Source organism: Teleopsis dalmanni, chromosome 2 (genome assembly GCF_002237135.1).
Source record: "Teleopsis dalmanni isolate 2A chromosome 2, ASM223713v2, whole genome shotgun sequence".
Lineage (NCBI taxonomy): Eukaryota > Metazoa > Arthropoda > Insecta > Diptera > Diopsidae > Teleopsis > Teleopsis dalmanni.
Genome location: NC_051847.1, coordinates 45,627,681 through 45,651,494, shown reverse-complemented (window position 1 = coordinate 45,651,494; position 23,814 = coordinate 45,627,681). Strand labels below are relative to the sequence as shown.

General features: G+C 26.5%; 4 protein-coding genes across 6 annotated transcripts; 2 read left to right on the top strand and 2 right to left on the bottom strand.

Annotated features, from left to right (window-relative positions):
• Window positions 1-968: 968 nt before the first annotated feature.
• Window positions 969-11,469, bottom strand: LOC119679577. The gene is made up of 14 exons (XM_038092019.1): window positions 11,214-11,469; window positions 11,004-11,151; window positions 10,646-10,933; window positions 10,255-10,588; window positions 9,756-9,827; window positions 8,731-9,688; window positions 8,649-8,675; window positions 8,233-8,578; window positions 8,048-8,176; window positions 3,662-4,694; window positions 3,401-3,534; window positions 2,879-3,337; window positions 2,228-2,480; window positions 969-2,162 (listed from the first exon to the last, which is right to left on the bottom strand). The coding sequence occupies exons 1-14, from the start codon at window positions 11,315-11,317 to the stop codon at window positions 1,234-1,236; spliced, it is 5,214 nt and encodes a 1,737-aa protein (XP_037947947.1). The 5' UTR covers window positions 11,318-11,469; the 3' UTR covers window positions 969-1,233.
• On the top strand, window positions 6,490-7,073 carry LOC119679581 (ubiquitin-fold modifier 1). The gene has a single exon (XM_038092024.1). The coding sequence runs from the start codon at window positions 6,753-6,755 to the stop codon at window positions 7,023-7,025; it is 273 nt and encodes a 90-aa protein (XP_037947952.1). The 5' UTR covers window positions 6,490-6,752; the 3' UTR covers window positions 7,026-7,073.
• Window positions 11,470-12,875: 1,406 nt separating the features above from the next.
• On the top strand, window positions 12,876-15,260 carry LOC119680761 (CAAX prenyl protease 1 homolog). Of its 3 annotated transcripts, none has more exons than XM_038093724.1 (3): window positions 12,876-12,958; window positions 13,034-13,156; window positions 13,822-15,260. In XM_038093724.1, exons 2-3 carry the CDS (start codon window positions 13,061-13,063, stop codon window positions 15,091-15,093), a joined length of 1,368 nt encoding a protein of 455 aa, XP_037949652.1. In that variant the 5' UTR covers window positions 12,876-12,958; window positions 13,034-13,060; the 3' UTR covers window positions 15,094-15,260. The 3 variants fall into 3 exon arrangements, with proteins under 3 accessions (XP_037949652.1, XP_037949653.1, XP_037949654.1); XM_038093725.1 differs by having other exon boundaries at window positions 12,886-12,958; window positions 13,055-13,156; XM_038093726.1 differs by having other exon boundaries at window positions 12,893-12,958; window positions 13,038-13,156.
• A 6,707-nt stretch (window positions 15,261-21,967) lies between these two features.
• LOC119674448 (calbindin-32-like) lies at window positions 21,968-23,731 on the bottom strand. Its single transcript, XM_038085586.1, has 3 exons — window positions 23,682-23,731; window positions 22,241-22,337; window positions 21,968-22,181 (listed from the first exon to the last, which is right to left on the bottom strand). Exons 1-3 carry the CDS (start codon window positions 23,729-23,731, stop codon window positions 22,035-22,037), a joined length of 294 nt encoding a protein of 97 aa, XP_037941514.1. The 3' UTR covers window positions 21,968-22,034.
• Between the last annotated feature and the right edge of the window lie 83 nt (window positions 23,732-23,814).

The following is a 23,814-nucleotide window of genomic DNA, read 5'->3' as shown; positions in this document are numbered from 1 at the left end:
TCAACGCTAAATAGGTACACTCAGCAGCTCTTTTGTATGTTTCCAACACTTAAGATCATTGTGTTATACGCAGCTTTTGCTTGCCTTAATTGTTCCACAATTTAAAGCTGATTGTGCTTTTAGCTGGCTACTCGAGCTGACTACCATGAAATCAAAGGGAGTAATTTTTTTGGTCTGCATTTGCAATCTGTATATTATTTGTCTGTGGTATAACTTATTACATGCGGAGGAAGTATACTTTTTATTAAATATTACAATATTGAAATAGTATAAAATTATATTTTTTAACTAATCCTACACATTTTATTTATAAACTTACGCATCAATTAATTTTAATAATAGGCGATGATACGAATTATATTCTTCGCTTCCAAATTCGTTTGGATCATGTCTTGCATGTTCGTACATATCACAAAATTGGTGTATCATACGTTGACCGGAGCCATTCAGTGTGGCCGATAATGTTGTTAGTAAAAATGCACGTAAGCTATCATTCCATACATTATATTTTGCTAATGATTCACATTTTTCATCTCATCAAAGGTTGTAACTCCACACATATATCGCTTCTGTAAATTACCACAAAATCCTACTTTTTAAATAATTGTGAATTATAAACAAAATAAGGGATCAAGAATGGTCGGGTCTATGTCACGTAGCCGCTCATCAATTTCGACCAAGTGCCGTTCACCTTCCCCTAAAGGAACTACACAGTCCCCGCTGCAAATGCAAAAAAAAAAAACAAATTTTATTATATTTTTTACATGTAACTTTATTTACACACATGTATATAGATGATAAATAAGTATTTTGTATTAAAAATACATTTATTATGTAAAATAAAGTCATTATTTTAACATTTAAATATAAATAAGTAATTCTAACATATCAATATAATTATTAGGTTGTATAAATAAACAAATAATTTAACAAATAATATTTAAAAAATTTTGGCAATACAATAATAGAATATAATCTTGCAGAATAAAGATGAGCCAAACAAATTTGTACCTTGCCAGATAAATTTTTAACTACGGACAAGAAATACTGTTATATAAAAATGAACGATTGGATTATTAAAAAATATTGAAATTCTTAACAATTTATCTGAAACAGACTTTTAGTAATTTCTTAAACATGTCATAATATAATACTTAAAAATAATGCTTATTAATTGTACAACATTTAAAAATTATTTACAATACCAAGTAATAATTCTGCAACAAAATGATTTCATATTGCTTGCAGTTGTGTCAAGAAATTAATTAAAAAACTATGTCGCTCCTGTATTTCTTGAATAGTTCTATTGGTCAGTTTTTCGCTTATACGCTTATACAGATCATCTTTTTGTAGCGATGACATTTCAACTAAAATAATTTTATCTTCATCGCGGGTCCAGGATGCGCTATTAGTTGTTTTTTTATCAGTCGTTTCTTTTTCGGTAAGTATTTTACCTTTATCCGATCCAGTAGCTAAGGTAGCCACTACGTCCAAATTAGAATCTTTATCACTGTTGCACGATTCTGTTTCATGTTTATTTGTTTCTGTTTGCTTACAGGGTGATGAATATGAACAAGTCGAGCTTTCGGACAAAAATTCCATATCAGAAAAAACTTCAGTTTTTGGTATAATTTGAGCATAGTCCACACTATCAGCGGAAATACCCGTAGTTATTTTACTTTGTGTATTTACTAATATGTCATAGTGCTGTTGGCATTCGAGATCTTCATGTTCATCATTGTTATGTTCAGTTCCATCACCACTGTTAACTAAATCTTTTAGTTTTTTTGCACAAGCAATAGCTGAACTTGTGCTCGGTAATATAACGAAAGGCCTTGTTTCTGTTTGTGTTCTAACGGGTGACTTGCATTTTTTGGTAGGTGATTTTCGTTTTTCACGTGCAGTATTGGTTATGTTTGTTGTTGTGGATGTTTTAGGCGAATGCTTTCTGGGAGATAATTTGCTTTCGTCGTTTGTAATTAATGAAGTTTTCTTCGCATTAGGCTGATGAACTTGAGTATGCCCAGTATTTGGTGTGCTTGTCATTGCTGCATAATAATTGGGATTGAGACGTAATGTATGTGCGTGTAAAGTGGCGCTATCACAGATTTCTGTTGGGGTTGAGAAAAATTCCTTTTGATCGACTATATCAATTATAAGATCTTGAAAGAAAATTGTATTATTGAGAATGTTTTATTAAATATATAGAATTTATGTTTTTTATTACTGTCAGTTATATCCTCTTCGATTTTGCAGTTAGAAATTTCGTTGGCATTTTTCGGAACTTCATTATCGGGATTTGGATTTGCCGCTAATTGTTTTTCACATTCGGCAGAAATAGCGTGTACACACCCAATATTTTGTACTGGAGTATCATCATTATCACTGTCCGCATCAGCATTAGTGTACTTAGTAGCCATAAATGTTAGTTTGGCCGGCAATGCAATCTTTCCACCATAAAATATACGTCCGTTTATATACTATAAATTAAAATATTCAATTAATAATAAACAAATGTATTTATATTTGCTATAAATATATTTCACATATTATAATATATACATAAATATATTAAATATGTATAACAAACGCATAAATATATGTAATGTTTATATAAACACACATAATATATAAATAAATGTATTATATATATATATATACATGCACTTATAAATGTATATAAATACATTTATAAATATATATTAATACATTTATAAATATATTAAATACATTTATAAATATACATTAAATATGTATAATTATATTCATAAATATATATACGTTATACTATTATATCAGATCAAATAAACATAATCACTAACAAAAACAATATAGATGTGATTGTTTTTAGGTTACCAAAGATGACCTATATACTTACTCGTAGTTGACATGCTGGTGGTTGATCATTATTTGGCGAATCAAGTAAATCCGAAATGGTTTCATAAAACTCTCCATTCTGATTATTCTCAATATCTTTTAAATTAACATGTTCCGTTGATGTGTACAGACTTTCTGGAGGTTTTGCATCAGGAAATTGTTTCAAAAACCAATCAATCAAAAACTGATTGCCTCTAAGTAGGGGCACAATTCTTGTTTCAATTTGTTTAATTGTGACATTTTTATCTTCTGCTAATTCATTCAAGCAATTATAAATCTTACGTATTTGTGCTGGTTGCTTGCTAAAATATATATTTAATTTATTAACAAAAGTTGTAATATTAGTTATCATAAAATGTTCAAAGAATTTTCCAATTTCAGCTGCTTCAGATGGCATTAAAAATGTAAGAAATATTTCAGCCAACTCTGGATAATCAGGTAAGAATAAATTCTCCATTTTCTAAAAAGACAAGAATATAGAAACTATAATACAAAAAGTTGTTTAGAATTTATTATTACTTACGTGATATAATTCAGCAACTTTGTCACGGCTTGGATCGAAAGATTTCAAAATTTCATTAAAGGTCTTGTAGTCTTCGTGTCTACCAGCCGCTAGAAATACTTCTTCAACTTTCTCATAAAAATTAAAAGCATAAACTGTAATTAAAGCAAAGAAATAGATATAGATATAATTGTTAAGAATAAAAATAAATTTACTTATTTATATACAATATTAAAGAATACCATTCTTATTTTAAATATATTTAAAAAACAAACTACATACTTGCGTCTTTACGATTTGTAACTTCTGCGCTTTCAGGCAAAAGCATTTGTCTTAAATTCTCTTCCTGTTTATTTAACTTTTTATTCCGACCTGTAGTGCCAGCATCTTCATCAGTTCCACCCCGGCTTCTTTTCGTACTAGTAGCGTTATTATTCAGCGTAGTTGTGTGATTGTTGGCAGCATCCTGACAAAACATTCTGAGTTCGACTAATAAGTCTGAATATAATTCCAATGCCTTCACTTTTATGTAGATGTTTTGCACCGCAGTCACATTTTCGTAGCGTGTCTTATGTTTCTTTAAAATTACCTGATACTGTTTCAGGAGTTTTTTACACTTTCTCTTCACATATTTTATTGTTTTACGTTTATTTACACAATTCCTCAGATACTTTTTACGTTTTTTAATCTTGGCCTTTGATGAATAAAAGCAGTCTCTATTTGTTGCTGCTATAAATCTTAACTGTTGCGACGATTTGTTAATTTGAGGCTGCTCAGCTATATCGTTATCGTTTAGGTCTGGAAGTGAGTTAGTAATTTTATTTTCAACTGACGCTGTAGACGGTATGGCTACTCCATTAATATCAAAACTGTATGTAACTGTTGAAGCGTCCGGTGCTAGATTTTGTACTGCTGTACAATTGCTTACTTTATTTTGTTCTTTTAATGCTAGAACTGATGCTGAAGCAACATTAAATGGATCACTAACATTGTATAAGCTTCGATTATTTGTTGCTGAATTGTAATTCAATGATGCGTCCCCAAACATATAATTTACATTTATAGTCAACGAATTTGGCGACGTAGTTTGTGCCACAGCCTTCACACTCGGACTGTTTTCATTAGGCACCTTACTTACGGCTTTTTCTATATTTTCAATTACCGCATTATTATCAGACTCAGTGTCAGTAAAGTCCTCATTTGTAATCTCGATTGTATCCCCAAGAATTTCACGTACAAAGTCTGAATAGCAAACTCCTGCCTCTGAAGATACTTTCTGATTCTGTTTCGCCTTCTTTTTTATTGGTTGATTTTTCTAAATGAGTACAACATAAAAATGCAGATAATTTTTATACAAACAAATTTCATTTAAATCTATTATTATATTTTACACTTAATAATACCTTATTTATTATAAAAGTCACATATTTAATTAAATTAACGCACAAATTCAACAAACTAAACCCAAACAAACAAAGCGAATAAAGGAGCGAAATGAAATGTCAATATTTTTTATTGCCCTCCTCCGTAATAAACATTCGCAGCAAATTTTTCCTAATAGATGGTTTTAATATACACATTTATATACATATTTAAATATTATAAACATTTAAGTACTAAATTTATTTATATAAATGTATTTAGTTTCATAGTAAAAATAATTTTCAATAAAACCCCAGCTGTAGTTTTATACCTGTTTTTGAATACCTATAAACCGAGAAGGTTTTTAGTTACAGAAGTATAATAAATTATAAAATATTAATTGTATTATTACGTGAATCATTTATAAATAATTATTTATAATTAGCTATTTATTTTATTGCAAATAACTGTTTTACCAAAAATTCAAATTTTTAAATAACACGATGACAAATATTCAATGGATTCTCAATTTTCAATTACAGATCAACGTTTTCACTATATACGTTTTTATATATAATATAATTTATACTGATATCAGTTTAAATAAGGGATAGAATAAACGCATGCTAAAACTATGTCCGAAACAATATTTGATCATTTAAAGAAGGTTTGACCAATGGCATAAATATGAGCGTTTAATGTTTCAGACAGTTTTTTGCAGCAAAAACAGATCTTCCTAACCTCATTAAATTTGTATACAAAAATAAAAAATATTAAACAGAATTTTTGTACTATTTTAAAATATTTTCTTTATTTTGTTTTTTATATGGAGAAATTAACGCCCAGCGCCGCTAATGCAACAAGTGTCCAACAATATATTATTAAAGATTTATGTACTGTTAATCTCAACACAACCCGTGAAAATGAAAATTTTAAAAAATATATTGTTATTTTAGCTATTAAAAAAATGAAAACCAATACAAAAGATAATAATAATTAATAAAAGACTAAAGTTAAAAATAAAACAAAAGCTTATTAGTTTTTATTTTTGTTTTATTATGATACAGTTTTCCTTTTGTATAATACCTAAAATAAATATATAATTTTCAACTAAACGGGATGTGATGAGATTAACAACACACAAATCTTAAATAATACCTCGTAAATAACTATTTAATATATTTTTTGTTGTATAAGTCTATATAATGCAGACATAACTTAAAACTGAATTCATATATTTATAATTATGATTATTAATTATTTTTAATTAGGAATAATATATAATAGTTTATTTCTTCTATTTTTTTTGTTGATAAAATTAAAATTAAAAACAAAGGGTTATTTGTTTTTGTTAATAAAATTAAAATTGAAAACAAAGGGTTATTTGTTAGGGTTGGAATAAAAAAAAACAAGTATTAATACATAAATTTTTATTTTTGTGATCAAAATTTTATTTTTTAAAACATATGTATTTTGAATGTAAAGAAGTCTTAAACATATAATTTAAGAGAAAAAATAAATATTTCACAAATAGATTTTTTATATATTTTATTAATTTATCAATGTTTTATATTTCATTATACTTCATTTTTTAAATATAAAATTCTTATATTAAAACATTCATTGTTTATAAGGACTAAATATAATATATGACAACGGCGAATAGAGCGAATTCCATAAATACAGTTATTGTGAATTATATTAGGAAATAAAATAGATTGTCAAAAATATTGAACATTCACAATAACTTAAAATTGTTTTAGAAATTGTTTGCAGAATTAGTACACGGTATTTAATTTAGTAAAAATTACATGCAATTGAATTGCATTGTATTTTTGAAAATATTTCAACAATTTAACAGAAAAACTTTTCCCATTCCCAACGTTAAAATTATACGAAACACCAACTTGTTATTTCGTACGCAGTAACAGACATAAAACTGTCCACGTCACGCGTTTGTATATAATCGTGTTTATTTTAAACAAGTTTCATATTAACAATTTTTTAAAAGATGGCATCGAAAGTAACATTTAAAATAACACTAACATCAGATCCAAAATTACCATTCAAAGTCCTCAGTGTACCTGAAGCTACGCCTTTCACAGCAGTACTTAAATTTGCTGCAGAGGAATTTAAGGTACCAGCTGCTACAAGTGCGATAATAACAGACGATGGCATTGGCATAAGTCCAGCACAAACTGCCGGAAATGTTTTTCTTAAACACGGATCTGAGCTACGTCTGATACCACGTGATCGAGTTGGCAATAATAGTTTTATATGTTAAATATTTATATATACTAAGAACCAAGTAATTAAAAATTTAGTTTGTTACGCTAGTTTTTTTTACAAATAAAAACTTTAAAAAGGCAAAATATTTTTTATTAATTTGAATACTATTTAGAAAGCAATTTGAAGCGAATGCAATGAAGCAATAATACAAACTTTTACATACAACTTTTTTTCATCCAGAAATATTAAGATTAATTCGACAAATTGATATGTCTTCACTATATAATATATTCACTATATATATATATATATATATATATATATATATATATATATATATAAAAGACATTAAGTGTTTTTTGAAATCTGATAAAATCTGATAAAAAAATACAATTGTATTAAAATTTTATAATTGCATAAAGATATGTATCAACTTCAATATAAAGCAACTTAACATATTGCAGCGAAGTAACGTCGTATTGTTCGATTTCGTTGTCTGGCCCAACAGGTAGAAAATTTCTATCTCTCACCCTTATTCTTAATCTAGTTTATTAGATTAGGAATAGTGACAAAAAGTGGGAATTGGAATGAGTAAATAAGGTAGCGTATGTAATGGCCCTATTTAAGAGCTGGTCGAAATCATGAGCGGTAGAACCACATTTTGAAATCAATCGTGACAAATTTTTGTTTGGCATGTAGCTGTGTGGTGTTCTTAGTTGAATCAGAATAGTTCCCGCTGTATGGAAATGCCTTAGTAAGTTAGAGGTTAGACAAAGATATGTTAACATTCAACTTAAATCGTAAAGAAAACAGAGCATCGTTGATATTTCCAAGACTGCAATAGTTTTCTATGTATTTAATTGAGAAGGAGAGTGTTTAGACAATAGTCTGTAGTTTTCAGATTTATACTTTTTGTTTTTTTTTTACAATGCAATGGCGAATTCTTAACAATGAACAGAATAAAATCATAACTAGAGGAGGTTATTTATATGATGTTTCTGCTAACATAAATAGTTTTGTTTATGCTTACGCAAAAAATAATTGTTCATGATATATAAAAAGAGGTAAAACACTTACCGTTTTAATATGATCTTGCCAAGCTAATGGTAATTCCTGAAATCTGTCCTTTGGTGGTAATACAACTCCATTTGGAAACGTAATCAAATCATGTTCAATTGGTGGAGCTCTCATGTTCTCAAAAAAATACTAAAATAATGACAAAAAATTAATTTTTATTGGGTAATGTTTACTAACTACCACACCTTGACAGGATTATAGGAGTTGCTCTTTCTTAAGTCTTTAATGTAATCATAAACACGTCTTCCAGTCTTCCCAAAAACAATATCATTAACAAGACGTTCACATGCAACCATCTCAAGAGCCTTTTTTTTAGAAAATTTCTCTTTATTCTGCTTTATTAAAGACAAATGTTTATCTAAACCCATTGCGATCAGAATAGACTCTGATGGTGCGAATACGTTGTAACCAATACTTCGAGCTCCAAATGGAATGCGTGGTAAATACTGAGGATACATAAAAACATTGCTGTCCAATATTAAGTCCATAATACGTGGTGGAAAACGAGTAACTTGACGTGTATATTTGTTACTGCGAAACAAAGACTTATATCATAAAATCTCAAAAAAAAAAAAATAAAGAAAAAGTTACAAATACTTACGTTTGATCAATTTCTTTATGTATAAATCTGAAATGAAAACTTAAATAGATAAAAATGTATATTAAAAAATGAAAGTACTCACTCCATCATTTCTTTATTTTCAACGGTATCCTTAGCTAATTCATTTTGCCAATTTTTAATCAAGTCTAGAGCTCCATACAAATTCCAAGCATTAAATGTTGAGTTAGTTTTAGATTTTGTTTCGAGTTCCTCTAGCATTGATTTGATTTTTTCTCCTTTCTTCCAAAATATAGGATGACTGTAAACTTGCAAATATGTTTGCGTTAAAAATTGTACATGTATGCGCAATTGTTGTTGAAAGATGTCATATTGCTCCTTTGTCAAACCTTTTTTGCCTTCATCTAATTTTTTTGGAGAGTGGCGCACCGCGTGACGTAAATTCTCAAATTTTTTTTCATATTCAGAGAAAATGTGACGCTTAATTGATATATACTCAAAAGTGAAATTATTGTCATAAGGTTTACCGTACTTTCTAATTTGCGAATCTGTATAGTCTTCTTCATTATATTGTTCAACAATAACCTCATCAAGAGGAACAACTTTAACAAGTCTATAACTTTCGGGTTCTCCAGGTATTGGTATAGCAATCATATCAGTATCGGTAACTAATGAAGTGGAAGGAGCTGCAAAAGATTTAAGCGGCGAAGAATTATATGAGACTACAGGAATACCTGCCGCTTCAGTAAATTCTGACACTATTGGAATGTTTGTGCTGGGAGTAGACATCACATTCGGTCGAAATGTATTATCATTTTGAACTGTAACATTAGCATTAAGAGGTTCACTATATATATACTGTTGGTCAGGTTGAGTGTTCGTACAAATTGTTTCAGTTATTTGCAATGTGTTTTCATTATAAGCAATATTATTTCCATTCATTACTGGTACATCATCAACAGGACCAAAATCTATATTTTCGAGGCTAATACCCTCTTCAATAAAACTTTCATATAACTCAGTAAGCAAATCATTAACTTCTTTTTTTGAAATTTCTATGTCTCGTAATTCCTCCGAGTCAACTAAATTTAATAATTGAATATTCATTATAACTTTTTCGTTTATTTAAATGAATTTATTATATTTTACCGCGCACTCTTTCCGCAGCAACATATTCAGGATCATTAACAGGGTCGTCATCGTCAGCGGTATTATTGTCATCTACATAAAATATTAAATATTTTTAAAATTTATTACAAGCAAACATTGAGAATTATAGAATTGAAAACAGCCTTAAACGAGTGTATGTAATTAAAACACAAAGTGTGTAATTTTAAAGATTTATTTATTTAATATTGCTGACTATATTTTTTGAGATCATCCTCAGTGCATGTGGGTTTTATAATTTAATATGATTTATTAAACTTATTACCTAATTATGAGGATTTAAATTCAAGTGAAGGAACTCAAGAAAGAAGTCAAAAATTTCTAAACGTCGGCAATATTAAATAAAAAGCTATTAAAAATTACACACTTCGTATTAATATACTTGTTTACTAAAGCCTATTTCAATTCCATAAATTCAAAAAAACTCGTGAACTCAACAGAATCTACAAATTAAGAATAATAGTCTTAACTCTTGACTTACTTAAAGGTTTTGTGAACTCGTTTAGAAATTCAAACCAAGGTTTATCATTTTTATGATTATCCATATCAATAACATCTATATCTAAATACTCCAAATCGGGTGGAATAAACTGCGACTCCAGATCTTCTAAAGTTGTTTTTTCCAAACATAATTTCGATCTAGTACGTGCAGCAATTAGAGGCTCTGTATTGGTTTTATCTAATGGTATTTTAAAGCATCCATCATCAGTTAATTTAACTGGCGATTCATCATGCTCTGTATAAGGCAATGGAGTTTGTGGGGTACAGGGATTAGAGTCGATCTCAGACGCAGTAGTATTGGGTTCATCATCAGACTATAACGTAAAATAAAAATAATTTTTAAATTAACTATTAAAAAGTACATCATTTACGGTAAGTTCTTCTTCATCTCTGGGTGTGAAATCCTCATCATCTTCATCTGAATGTAAATCATCTCTGATTAGCTTAAGTATTTCTGGCTCCAATGATGCATCGTCCAATTTTACGGATTGTGGTATCTTTTTTATTAGTTCACGTGCCTTAGAACGTGTCAGCTTTGGAACGACGGGCGTATCAGTAACAACAATAGCACACTTATCTTTCTCTTTTCGTTCCTGTGATAATTGATCTTCTGCTTTCAATGTTACTAGAGCAAGAATGTGTTCATTTTTTATAATTTTCTATAAATTATATAAATTTAAAATCACTAAATATTTTTAGAATCATGACAATATTATTTTTAGTACAAACCTGTAAAAGTTTTTTCATTTCTTCTTCAGTGAGAGATTTTTTTCGTGCTACCTTTCTGAGCCTTGTTTCAATTTCTATAACATCTTTCATATTACAATCTTCCAGTTCAGATTCTAGATCGCTCTCAGTTATTTCCATTTCACGCTTTCTATTGATTTATATTTTATGTAACATAAAACACATATTATTTGCCAAATAAAAGAAGTTTACCGTTTACGAGTCCTGCTACTTATGGAGGAGTTACTACATCCACTTGTATTTTTCCGTTTTGATGTATCACAAGTTTTTGTAGGACTTGGAGTTTTATTAGGCATAATTAATTAAGATTTAAAAAAAACAATACCGTAATTCTATTATTTATAACAATATATTTTAGTAAACAAAAACAACTGGAGCCTTCTGTTTTAACTTGACAACTAAATTATCTGTATGTACCATTCACAATAATATGAAAGGCTCTTATACAGTTCATTCACACAGCACAAGTGATCACAATTTTGTTTACTTGGTAAAAATTATTTAATTGCATATAAAACCGCAAATAAAATTAAAATTAAATTGTAATTTTTACAAAGTCAAGTTCAAATTAAATTCTTATTTCACAATAGGACAATTTAAAATGAAATATTTTTTTGATGAGATTATGATCACTATTATCATCATTATATATTATTAAATCATTATTATGATTATTAATGATCATTGAACGCGTGTCGCCTAAAAGTTAATATGCAAATCAAATACAAAATTCGTAAAAATAAGCTAACTTTCCTGAAACTGCTTAACAAATAAGCAACTTTTAATACAATGGTGCTGTCTTAAAACTGATTTATTGTGAATGACTTTTGAAAGAAAATGGTAAATTCTAGTCGTATGACACATGAGTTTGTAAATTTATATATTTTAAAAAAGGAATTTATTTAATAAAATTCATGAAGATGACTGACAGGTTAGTAATTATGGGGAAATCATTCGCTAATTATTTATTAAGAAAATTATATTATTATTTCTGTATTATGTTCATTAAAAATGCAATACATGAATTAATACAAATACAAAACACAATCGTTATAATAAAAGCAAAAAGTAATGACAATTGCAAAAAAAATAAAACAATGTTAAATACTGTTCATTTAGTATTAACTAGTGATGTTAGTAGATTAAAAATTATATAAACGAATATATTGACGATTTCGTATTGTCTTCTAAAGAGCTGTAGCTATCAAAAATTTGAAATATTTGTCTAATGCACCTCTCTATGTATCCTTCTTATTTCATTATTTTTCTCCGTTATCAAGGATAAAGTCTAAACAATTTATAATTTTATATAAATTCATATACAATATAAAATGCTCACCAATAATGTTTTTTATAAAATTATTTGCAATTTGTTTCAAATTCTTTTACTTGTCATAAGTATACTGATTTAAGCAGTGATGCCAAGTTATTCTTAAGCAACCAGAAGTTGTACTATTAAAGCATTCATGTCAAAAGAATACATCTATTGTTGACAATACCAACAAATCAAAATTAAATGAATGCATATTTTACAATTAAAATAAAATTAAATAAAAGCATTAAAAATACTTTATTTCACTGACGACAAATATTTTTATTTTTTTTATAATAAATTAAATAATTACAAATTATTTTCACAAGACAATATCAAAATATTCGTTACTATGGTAAACCCTCCGCTGCGCGTATCAACTAATATAGTATTTTATTTAATAAATTCTATTAATCCGACTTAAACCTGTCTAATATTATAATTAAAAAATGTTTTTTTTATAATTTATATATATTATATATGATATAATACAAGCATTTCCAACACTTAATAGTTTATTGTGAATTTAAGAAAACCACCCTAAAAGAATTTGACATATAAAGCCAATGGCAGATGCATTACGCGTCGAAATTTATGAGACGTTTTTTTAATATATTTTAAACAGGTATTTGCAAATTAAAATTGATATTTTAAAAAACTATGTTGTTAAAATTGTGGAGCTATATAGCAAAATGAACAGTAAGGTGATTTTTTTTTCTAGCTTTAGATGGACTCGTTACCGGCAGCTGAGGTGGTGCTGTACAGCATTATTGCATTAATAATTGTAGAAAATCTTTTTGAAGTTTATTTATCTTGGCGACAGGTAACTATTACAACTAAACCAAAAATAATATATACTTAAAAACACAATTTTTATTGTACTGAAAGTTTATTACAAAATAATGACAATAAAATTCGTTAACCTATATCATCTAAGCTGTTAACATATGACGCATTGTGAAATTGTTTATTTAAAATATTGATTACAATTACGATAACATATGCCAGACTGAGTTTAAATCAGTGAATTTTGTGACGTTAAATCCAAAGATTGCTAAAGGTGGCCTGAGAGCTCCTAAACGATGTCAACACCGTATTAAGGATACGCTTGGGCTCCGGGATAAAACAATATTGAGGGAAATTACAGTTCCGTGACTATTTGACCAATCGCGCTTCAAGGACCGTTGGAATACTGCTTTTGCAGTTGCCAAGCACAAAAGCAAAGCAACGATCTGTGAGCTGCTTCACAGAATTGTTCAGTACTAAGATTATAAACAAGTGTTTTATTGAAGTTTCGACATAATTTGATAATAAACTAACAGTTAATGATCCATGCTAAATCACAATGGACCGTTAGGTCTTAGTGATGGATTATTGACTTATCCGGTTAGACTGACTACGATAACTTATGTTAATATATGTTATATTTATTTAAAAATAATATTTCAAAGATTTTCGTATAAATATATTTATTTTATTCTTTTTTAGGTACGAGTATTTAAGACTGCCTTGGAAGTTCCCAAAGAACTCAAAGGTTATATGAATGATGACACATTCCAAAAGTCACGATTATATGGTCTCGATCGAGAAGTTTTCAGCATTTACAAAACAATATTGTTTGATATTATTATTGTTTGTTTAGAAATATATTTTGGTTTTATAGCATTCGCTTGGAAAAAATCGGAAGCGATAGTTCAATACTTTAACCTTAATGCCGAAAATGAAATTATCGTTAGCGTTATATTTGTAGTGCTTACTAGTATATTAAGCATTTATAAGGAGATCCCTTTAAAAGTTTATAAAACATTTGTTTTGGAAGCGAAACATGGGTTTAACAAGCAAACACCCGGATTTTTCATATGGGATCAATGCAAAGGATTTATTGTATCACAAATTCTGATGACACCAATAACAGCGGCAATTATATACATCGTACAAATCGGTGGTGATCATTTCTTCATATGGTTATGGGCATTTGCTGGAGCGATTTCATTATTACTATTGACCATATACCCAATATTTATTGCACCTCTTTTTGACAAATACACACCATTAGAAGAAGGACCACTTCGTCAATCAATTGAAGATTTAGCTGCTAAGCTCAAATTTCCACTTACCAAATTATATGTTGTTGAGGGTTCTAAGCGTTCATCCCATAGCAATGCTTATTTTTATGGTCTATGGAATTCTAAACGTATTGTACTTTTCGATACTTTACTATTGAATAAAGGTAAACCGGATGACTCTGAGTTGTCAGAAGATGAAAAAGGAAAAGGTTGTACTAACGAAGAGGTGTTAGCCGTACTTGGACATGAATTGGGCCATTGGAAATTAGGACATGTGACCAAAAATATCATAATAATGCAAGCCCATTTATTATTGATAATATTTATATTTGGTTATTGCTTTAAATATCCACCATTTTATGAAGCCTTGGGTTTCGAACCAGGAACTCGTCCTATATTGGTAGGACTTCTTGTTGTATTCTCATATGTTTTAGCGCCATATAATGCTATTGTTAGTTTTGGAATGACAGTGCTTTCAAGACGTTTCGAATATCAAGCTGATGAATTTGGTCAGAAATTGGGATATGCCGATCAACTCGGACGCGCCCTCATAAAGTTGAATTTAGATAATTTAGGCTTTCCAATTCACGATTGGTTGTATTCGTCGTGGAATCATTCACATCCGACTTTATTACAACGTCTAGCACGTCTTAAAGAACTTGAAGCAAATAATAAGCACAAGAAAACGAATTAAATATATTTTTATTTATTTTGTACTGTCATTTAAAACGCATGAATAAGTTTATATGACGGAAATGCAGTGAAAAAACCAAAAGCTTAAACAGTCACATATTATGCAGACAATTGTATATTTATTTTATTCTATTTTATTTTTATATTAAAATAAAAATTTTATCATAAATATTTAATTATGTTTTTTATTTTTAAAAGTGCTAATATGCAAATGGACACAGTGCTTGCATACAAATGATCGAAGGTATATGACGTAAAATTGTTGTATAAGCTTGGTTTGATGCTTTATTGGCAGTAGATAAATAAAGTAAAGAGCCGTAATACAAGCATGTAAGCAGAAAGTAGGAGGAGGGCTTGAGGGATTGTAGCTTCGCCCGAAAGCTACATAGATGCAGTGAAACTGCATTTTTAACTTGTCATGTCGTATATACATCGGAAAAACTCCTTAATAGTTACTAACTAAAAATCTTAAAAATTCAGGTTTCTAGAACTATTAGAAAGCAATATCTTTTCTGAAAAGCTCTAATACGGTTGGCTACGTTACACGCTCAGCGATGAAATTTAATTTCCAAAACTGACGAAACAGTAAAAGGTACAGGATAATGTGCAAGAGATTCTATATAATGTGGAATTGATTAACAGAGATTCTGGAAAAGTGTGTTTAGAGTAACATCGTGAAACTGAAACAATTGGCAGCTCTTTGCTAATAGAGTAATCTATTGTACGAGTATTTATGTGAATTTATATTATGTATTGATAAAATAACAAGCTTTTGAAGAAAAATTATAATTGGGCTGCCGGAACTACATTATATGTAAAACTGTCAAGTTGATAGACTTAAGGTTACTAACATGGTTGGATGAACAGTACTAAGAATATTAATTTGTCTGATTTTAATTAGCTTAGGTATTAGGCTTTACGAATTTATCATATATTAGTCGCTACAATGACTAATCATATTAAATTAAGCAAATTACTGATATAATCTAAGAAACAATAATTATAGCCCAATAAAAGAGACTTTAACTAATGCTAACATGAGGAATATATATTAATAAAGCACAAGAAAAATCTATTGATATGACAATACCATCATCTGAATCATTTGGATATTATTAGCGTATATGACATTAGCCGTAGAATTATCTCATTTCTACAACTTACAAAGTTATTCTTGAACACTAATTTAACGTACCAATATTTGCTTGTAACTTAAGTGCTCCTGAGGGCATTATAAAATTGTTGTTTAACACCCAGGGTGTTTGTCATTCTACGAACAGGGTGATAATTTATTGGGTATCTGGTTATACAGAAATAACAATAAACCCATAGATAGTCTCGCAAAAACTGTTTCAGAAATTTAATTTTGTGAACAGAGGCCTTATTATGAAATATGTTTGTCCGCATCGAGGTCTCTGAAAGACCTGCCACGACACGCCAGGCAACTGCCAGACTGAGTTGATTCGTCCGGAAGTTTCTCTTTAGCAAAACAGAGCTAAGATTGTTGAGAAGTTATATGAGCATCTTTCACGGCCTGCGTTATCATTTTAATAAAAATGATCTAACTAAGGAACCAGAATGTCAATTTTACTTGGAAGCAAATGGGATTCCTGGTCACACTTTTTATGACTGCACGAATTTGAACTGCGGCAGGAGAATATTACTGGTTCGGTAATTGTTCTTCTCTGATGTTTGCATGTCTTCAAAGCCGAACATTTTGATTTCTATTTAAAAGGCGAAATGTCTTCTGTTCAATTTGGTTAAGTTAGCAAAAAGCACAGTCATGGTCTCAGTGCTTCGCTTTGTTGCAAAGCAGTACCCTGTATTCTACTTATTGGTTTGTATTTCAATAATGAAATATATTTTGATTATTTTGATTTTGATTTGATAATGAAAATATAATAGAATAGGAATACTGTTAGCATCTGTATAAGTAACGGATAATTTATTTAAATACATCATTATTCAAATATGGTTTTCCAACTTTTTCTTTTATTATAACAGCTGAAGCGTTCCAGAAAAAGTTTCAGAAAGAGGAACTTAAGCCATCGTTTTATTAATATTGGTAAGATTTGGATCTATCACTATGAACTTAAATCCAAAGAAAATATTACGAAGAACTCATTCTCCACTCTGATGATTTTATAATACAAAATAATTTAATTTATTATTAGTCTTCGCGTGATCTATCGCATTAGAAACATTCTGTGAATCATCTACAAACATAATATATAGGAAGAATAAAAAACAGGTAAATTAAGTTTGTTTTATTTATTTATTTTTAATTAATTTAATATATTTTTGCAATGTTTTATTATTTTAAATATAATTATTTCAGCATTTTATTTTATTTTAAAGAAATTTTAAGTACTTACGTTTTTTAATTTAAATAATTTTCTTAGAATAATTGAATTGGCTTATTTAAAGATTTTTTGGATTTTAAATTAATGAAGGTAATAACTCTTAATAAGAAATTACATAAGTTTATTTTAAAATGCTTATTTTTAATTACAATTAACGCTTAAGAATTTCACGTAATTATAATAAATTAGATATAAATTCTAAATATTGAATTAAATTGTGGAAATTAAAAAAATTAAAATATAAATATTTGTAATTATTAGTTTTTTTTTATTACTTTAAAAGTTACAATTTTAATCAAATTTATAGTTATTTTTTAATTTTTTAAAAATTCAGTTTTGTTATAAGTGTAATGATATGATATTTTAAAATTCTTTTAATAGTTTTACAAAAGAAAAATGTGTTCAGAAGGCCAGTAGTGCTAACTTGAGCAGAATTTTTAATTTTTTTTTAAATATAAACTAATTTTATGTATAAAGCTAAAAGTGTAGCAAAAGTATAAATAAAACTATTTAGATAAAAATTCTAAATTGAGTTTCACTAAACAAATTATTCATTAAGATGATAGCACCGTTTAAAGATAGTTTTCATGAGTAAATGCTATTCAAAATTCCTTTTGTGATATTTTCATGTTATAGTTGATTAAAGTTTTATTTGTATAGCGATTTTCTATTTTGTTTTTTAAATATTTACTTTATTATATTTTCTTTTATATGTTATTTTTGAAATTATAATTTATTTCAAATTTAGTACATTATATTAATTATTATATTTTTATTTAAGATTTTTTTTGTTAGAACAATAATGATGTGTTATAGATTGAGATATTAAATTTTTTTTTTAACTTTTATTAAATGTTTTTTTTTAAGTTTTATAATAAATTATTTACCTACATATCATATCAAGATTTAATAATTATTAAATTTTGATTTATTATTATTTATTATTTGATATCTTGTTTTATATATTTATTATTAATTTGTATTCTTAATCTAAGCTGATTGGCTAGCTTCTATAATTTTATTTTTAACATTTATATATATAATCTTTTATATTTTTGAAATAGCAAACAACACTTAGAATTTTTTATATTGTTTTAACATTGAATAAAATTACATAGTTCGAATAATATAGATTTTATATATGTATTTAAAATATCTTTTTTACTCCTTTTATTTTGTTTTGGATTTTTCATTGTTTATGCAATAATATTGTTTTTCTTCTTAACATTCTCTTAGTTTTAAGGTAGCTTTCTCTCACTTATTTATTTTCATTTAAAGCATCAGTAATGGTTTGAGGAATTTGTGTATAAAGTAACGATTTCGATACAGAAATTAAGATTAATTAAATTTAATTAATTTATAATAAATATAAAGAAACTAATTTGAGTTGAAAATAATAGGTTGCAAAGATTGTTATCTAACTGCAATGAATAGATTTCTGTTCATTTACAGATAGCAATTAATCAGTTAATAAGTAAAAATATATATATAATATATGTTTTAATGTAATATATTAAAAAAAATGAAAATAAATTATATATAAAAGTAAACACAAAACAAAAAGAAGGATTATTGAAAGCAACAGTCGCCAATAAACAAATGTCATTGATAATTAAAGTAGAAAGTAACTGTCAAGTTGTTTTATGCAAACTTTTAAAACATCTCTGTGTTTGAACATTTTATTCTGTTATAGTTTTCTTTATTTAAATCATTGTCATTTGATAAAATTGCTTTAATCGCTTAGAGATAACATTTATTTCGGTTTTTTAAATATTGACACTTAACCCTAAAGACATATATTGATTTTTTAATATGGCTAAACTGTAATAATTTCATGACTAAATGAAAATAATTGTAAAATGTTTCGGACAATTATTTTTTATTATTATCATTTCCTTTTTAATATATTTTTAAATTATGAACTTTCTTTTAAAGAACTTCTTTATTTATTACTATTAGTTTATTTGAGCTTTTTACAGATATTATGAAATTCATAAAATTATTATTGTTTAATTATTTATTTTATTTTTTATTTGTAAAAAATTCGTTAATATTTTATTAAATGTCCCATTTTAAGTTACTAGAAAAATTAAAATTCATGAAATACTAACAGTAGCAAAATCACATACACTTAATTCTTTTGCAAACAGTTAAAAAATCCTCCTCTTTCAAGAGATTTAAAATTTAAAATCATTTTTAGATTTTATTTCTTCATTTCGTTCATTTCCAGTGCAAGGATTTTTTGCCCATACATCAACAATTGTGTAAAGGACAAATTTTCGTCTTCATGAGTATTGACATTACACTTTGCCATCATTTTCACCACTCAAACTATTTCCGTGCGGCTTCAAGTTATGGTCTTGAATTAATTTGAAATTTTTTTAATATGGTAAGTATTTTAATCTCAACAAGGACATCATTGGTGAAGTGGTGTTAAGCTGCTAATGGTTTGAATCAATTAAATTAGTTATACAAACATAAAAATACGCTAAAAATTATTATCTGAATTCAATTAATGGATTTGTAATAAAATAATCTTATAAAGTAGAGAATTATTTGTGAAATTGTGTAAAAAATTTCAGAAAAGTGAAATAATTTATTATGACAAAATTTTTTTTTATTTTTTAAAATAGATTAAGAATATGAAAACTCAGCTTAGAGAATTGCAAAATTAAGCACAATTTATCATTTATTTATAAACTTTTAGTGATACTGGATATGCAGTAGTTTTATGTTTTCAAGTAAAATTATCTAACAGATATGTTTTCCTAAAATTAGAGAGCGATATTTCTTTGAATAACAGATATATTTCATTCTGATTGGTTATATATGGAAATCTGCACTAAATTATTTAATAATTTTAAATATTTATACGAATTACCAATAGCTGAAAATTTAATTAATATGCGTAAATCTTACAATGTTTCAATATTTATGGACGAGTTTGATTTTTTAAATAAATTATGTAAATTAAATTTTATTTTAAAAACATTTTTTTAATCTTGTATTTATATAAACTGCGAAAAGAAAAAAATATAAAATCAAAATCAATTAATTAAAATAATTTAAAAAATAAATTTTTGTTGTTGTTTCACTTCTGTTCGAAAACCTCTTTATAAAATCAAAATATAAATAAATAAAATTTTATTTACTATTTATTCAATTCTTTAAAAACATTAATAAAAAATATACAAAACTAGTAAAATTAAAATAGTTTAAGCTAAAAATTTATTTAATAAAAGAATAAAAATATTAAATGTTTAAAGTTTTTATTTTTAATTAATTAATATGATGATTTAATAAATAAGTTTTTTATATTAAATTTGATGCCTCGGAATTTCTGTATTTTTAAGTATCATTCAAAAAAAGAAAAATATTTTAAGGGTATTAAAGTTATATATCCTATAATTATCTAATATACATATACATATATAAAATATTAAAATATTATACTAAACATTTATTAATAATTGTTTCTATAAAATTATTATTTAAATATTTATAAAAGAATTCTAAAAAAATCGATGTATGAATTATGCGTTTATCATTATTGTTTTTATTTTTATAAACAGATTTTTATAATAAAACTAATAAATTAAAATTAAAATTATTAATAAAATTTAATTAAAAATATATTTTTTTTAAAAATGTATATAAATTTAATATTATTTAACTTAAGTTGTATACTATTGCCAAGACTAATAAAAAAAAATCGATCAAAAATTTATTAAATTCATTTAACAGAAAAATAATGTATATAATAAAAATTTAAGAAAAAAAATATTTTATGTTTTAATAAAAATAAATAAAGTAAAAATAATTGATTGTAAATTTCACTAATTTTATTTTTAACATCAATGCAATTTATATTAAATATTGCTGTATTATAATATATTATACTTTTATATATTAATTATTAATTCTGATTTTAATTAAAATGATTTTTTTTTCACTTCTCCAAAATATTTATTTCTTATTTAATTTTTGTGAATTTAAAGACCACATATAAAGTAATTAATTTCCTGTAATTTAATCAATTATTTCTTAATTTATTTATAATGGAAAATTACTCTGTAGTACTGAATAATGATATAAGAAATATATAATTTGTTTATTGTTTTTAGAAATATTTTAAGTGAATTAGTACGGATTTTTTTTTTGCTTACAGACTTAATTTAATACACACAATTGTTAATAAAATTATTATAAGAGTTTGCCTTATTTTTCTAAAAGTAAGAGAAAGAGTATTTAAAACTGCAAATTGTTTGCATTAAATTTTATATTATTTTCACTTAATTTCATATATATTTCTCTGCACTTTTGTTGCAGTTATAAAGTAATAGATTTTCATTTCAATATTAAATTTTCTAACCTTATTATATTTCGTTTACAATTCGAAAATATTTTACTCTTAAATTTTTTATAAATATGTTTTCCTTTTATGATATTTGTTAATCCCTTTTTAATATTTTTTATCTTAAACTTACAAAAAAATTTTTCTATCCTTTCCAATTAATTTTAATTTTTATTGAAATTGCAAAGATAAATTTATTTAATTTACTTTTAATATTTAAAAAATTTATTGTTCATCTTCTGGTGGCATTTTGGCCAATGTTAATAAAATCATTGTCAGTTCTTTACGTGAAATCTTGCCATCCTTGTCATAGCCAACACCGCGCAAAATGGTCTCCTCGAATGCGCTTAAATCTTGTGCATCGTAATCATCCTAAGTTCATATTAAATTAATACTTCAACTTAACTTTTAAAATAAGTAAACAAACTTACTTTTTTAACTAATTCCAACAAATCTTTAAGGAAACCTTTTAGTTCTTCATTTTCAATTGTACCACTATTGTCCTGTACAAAAAGAAAAATATATAATCTTAATAATGTATATAATATTTAGTTAATAATATAATAATATGATAGAATTAATGACAAAAAGCAGAATATATATGCGCATTTTTTCATTGTTATTGTAAGAAATTGAATCGGTTTTGTTAAATCCTTTTATATACATTAGAAAAGCTAAAAAAGAGCACACAACAGATTGGTTGCTTTTCATTAGTTTTAAACAGACTTTGGAATGCCTCAATAGAGAAGTAATACCGTATGCGCTTTGTAACAAAACTATTATGAACAAGTACTACTGCAAAGATATTCGTGGAAACACAAAATCTGACGTATTCTTAATTCAAATAGGAATTAAGCAAGTTAATATTCTTTCGAAAGCCATTTACAACTTAATACTACTTAATGAGTTTATCTAGGTGCCAGCTTCATAATCTATACATATAAATTTGTGCAGTTTAGTCAATAAGGGTTGACTCCAGTACTAGTCAGAATTGTGCAAATGGACATAGATATAGATTAAGGTTATTAAGGTTATGTTATATGGTAGAGACATACTATACTAGAAATTAATTTGTCGACAGTGTATTATCCCCAGTTTATATTGTCAAGGGAGGCAAGTGTTTACAGTAATTTCATTATTTTTTTGTAGTTTTAATATAACTAAAAAGTGCTGAATCTTAAGAATGTGTTAAGTTCATCAATGGTATGACATGATATGTTCAACAATATAATGGTTTGTTATGATACCACGATAGAACACGAAAATATACGAAAATATTAAAAATTTTACAGTTTTCTTGCTCTGTCCGGTTCTGTGAACAACTAATCCTTAAGCTTTTATGGTATATTATTTTATATTATTTTTAAATAATCTTAAAACTACAAAAACTCTTTTATGGAATGCAATATAAACTTATATCATATTAAAATTTTATTTTAATTTTATTACGTAGTTTAATGGTTCCCCAGACAATGCAAGCGCACAACTTTAAGTGTCACACAAAACGGTCCTTGTCAGGATATGGAGAATGGACTTATCTTAGCTCACAGTTGGTATTGAAAAACAGAACAAATACATTCTAATATTTTATTACCAATTAAATGACTATAAATTTTGTATTATTACTCGCAAAACTTTTGTTGTACATCAAATTCTCACACCGAAAATATGAATTACAAATGTAAAATGCTGAGCTTTAACAGAAATAAGATACAATACAATTATTTACTTGATGGCAGCAATAATTTACTTCCTACACAAAAATGAGAAAAATGTTTAAATATAGAATTTGTAAGGATACACAATAAAAAAATTTTTATATTTTTTATAGAAAAGGAAATAAAATTGTTTAGGCTGGCAACTTTATTTTACATAACTTTGGCACATTTTTCAAATGTGGCTAAGTAGAAGAAGAAGAACATTTGGAAAGTCGTTAAATTTTTTTTATTTTTATTTTATGTGAATTGTTGCACTGCCCAAGTGGCAAAGTAAGTATTTTAAATAT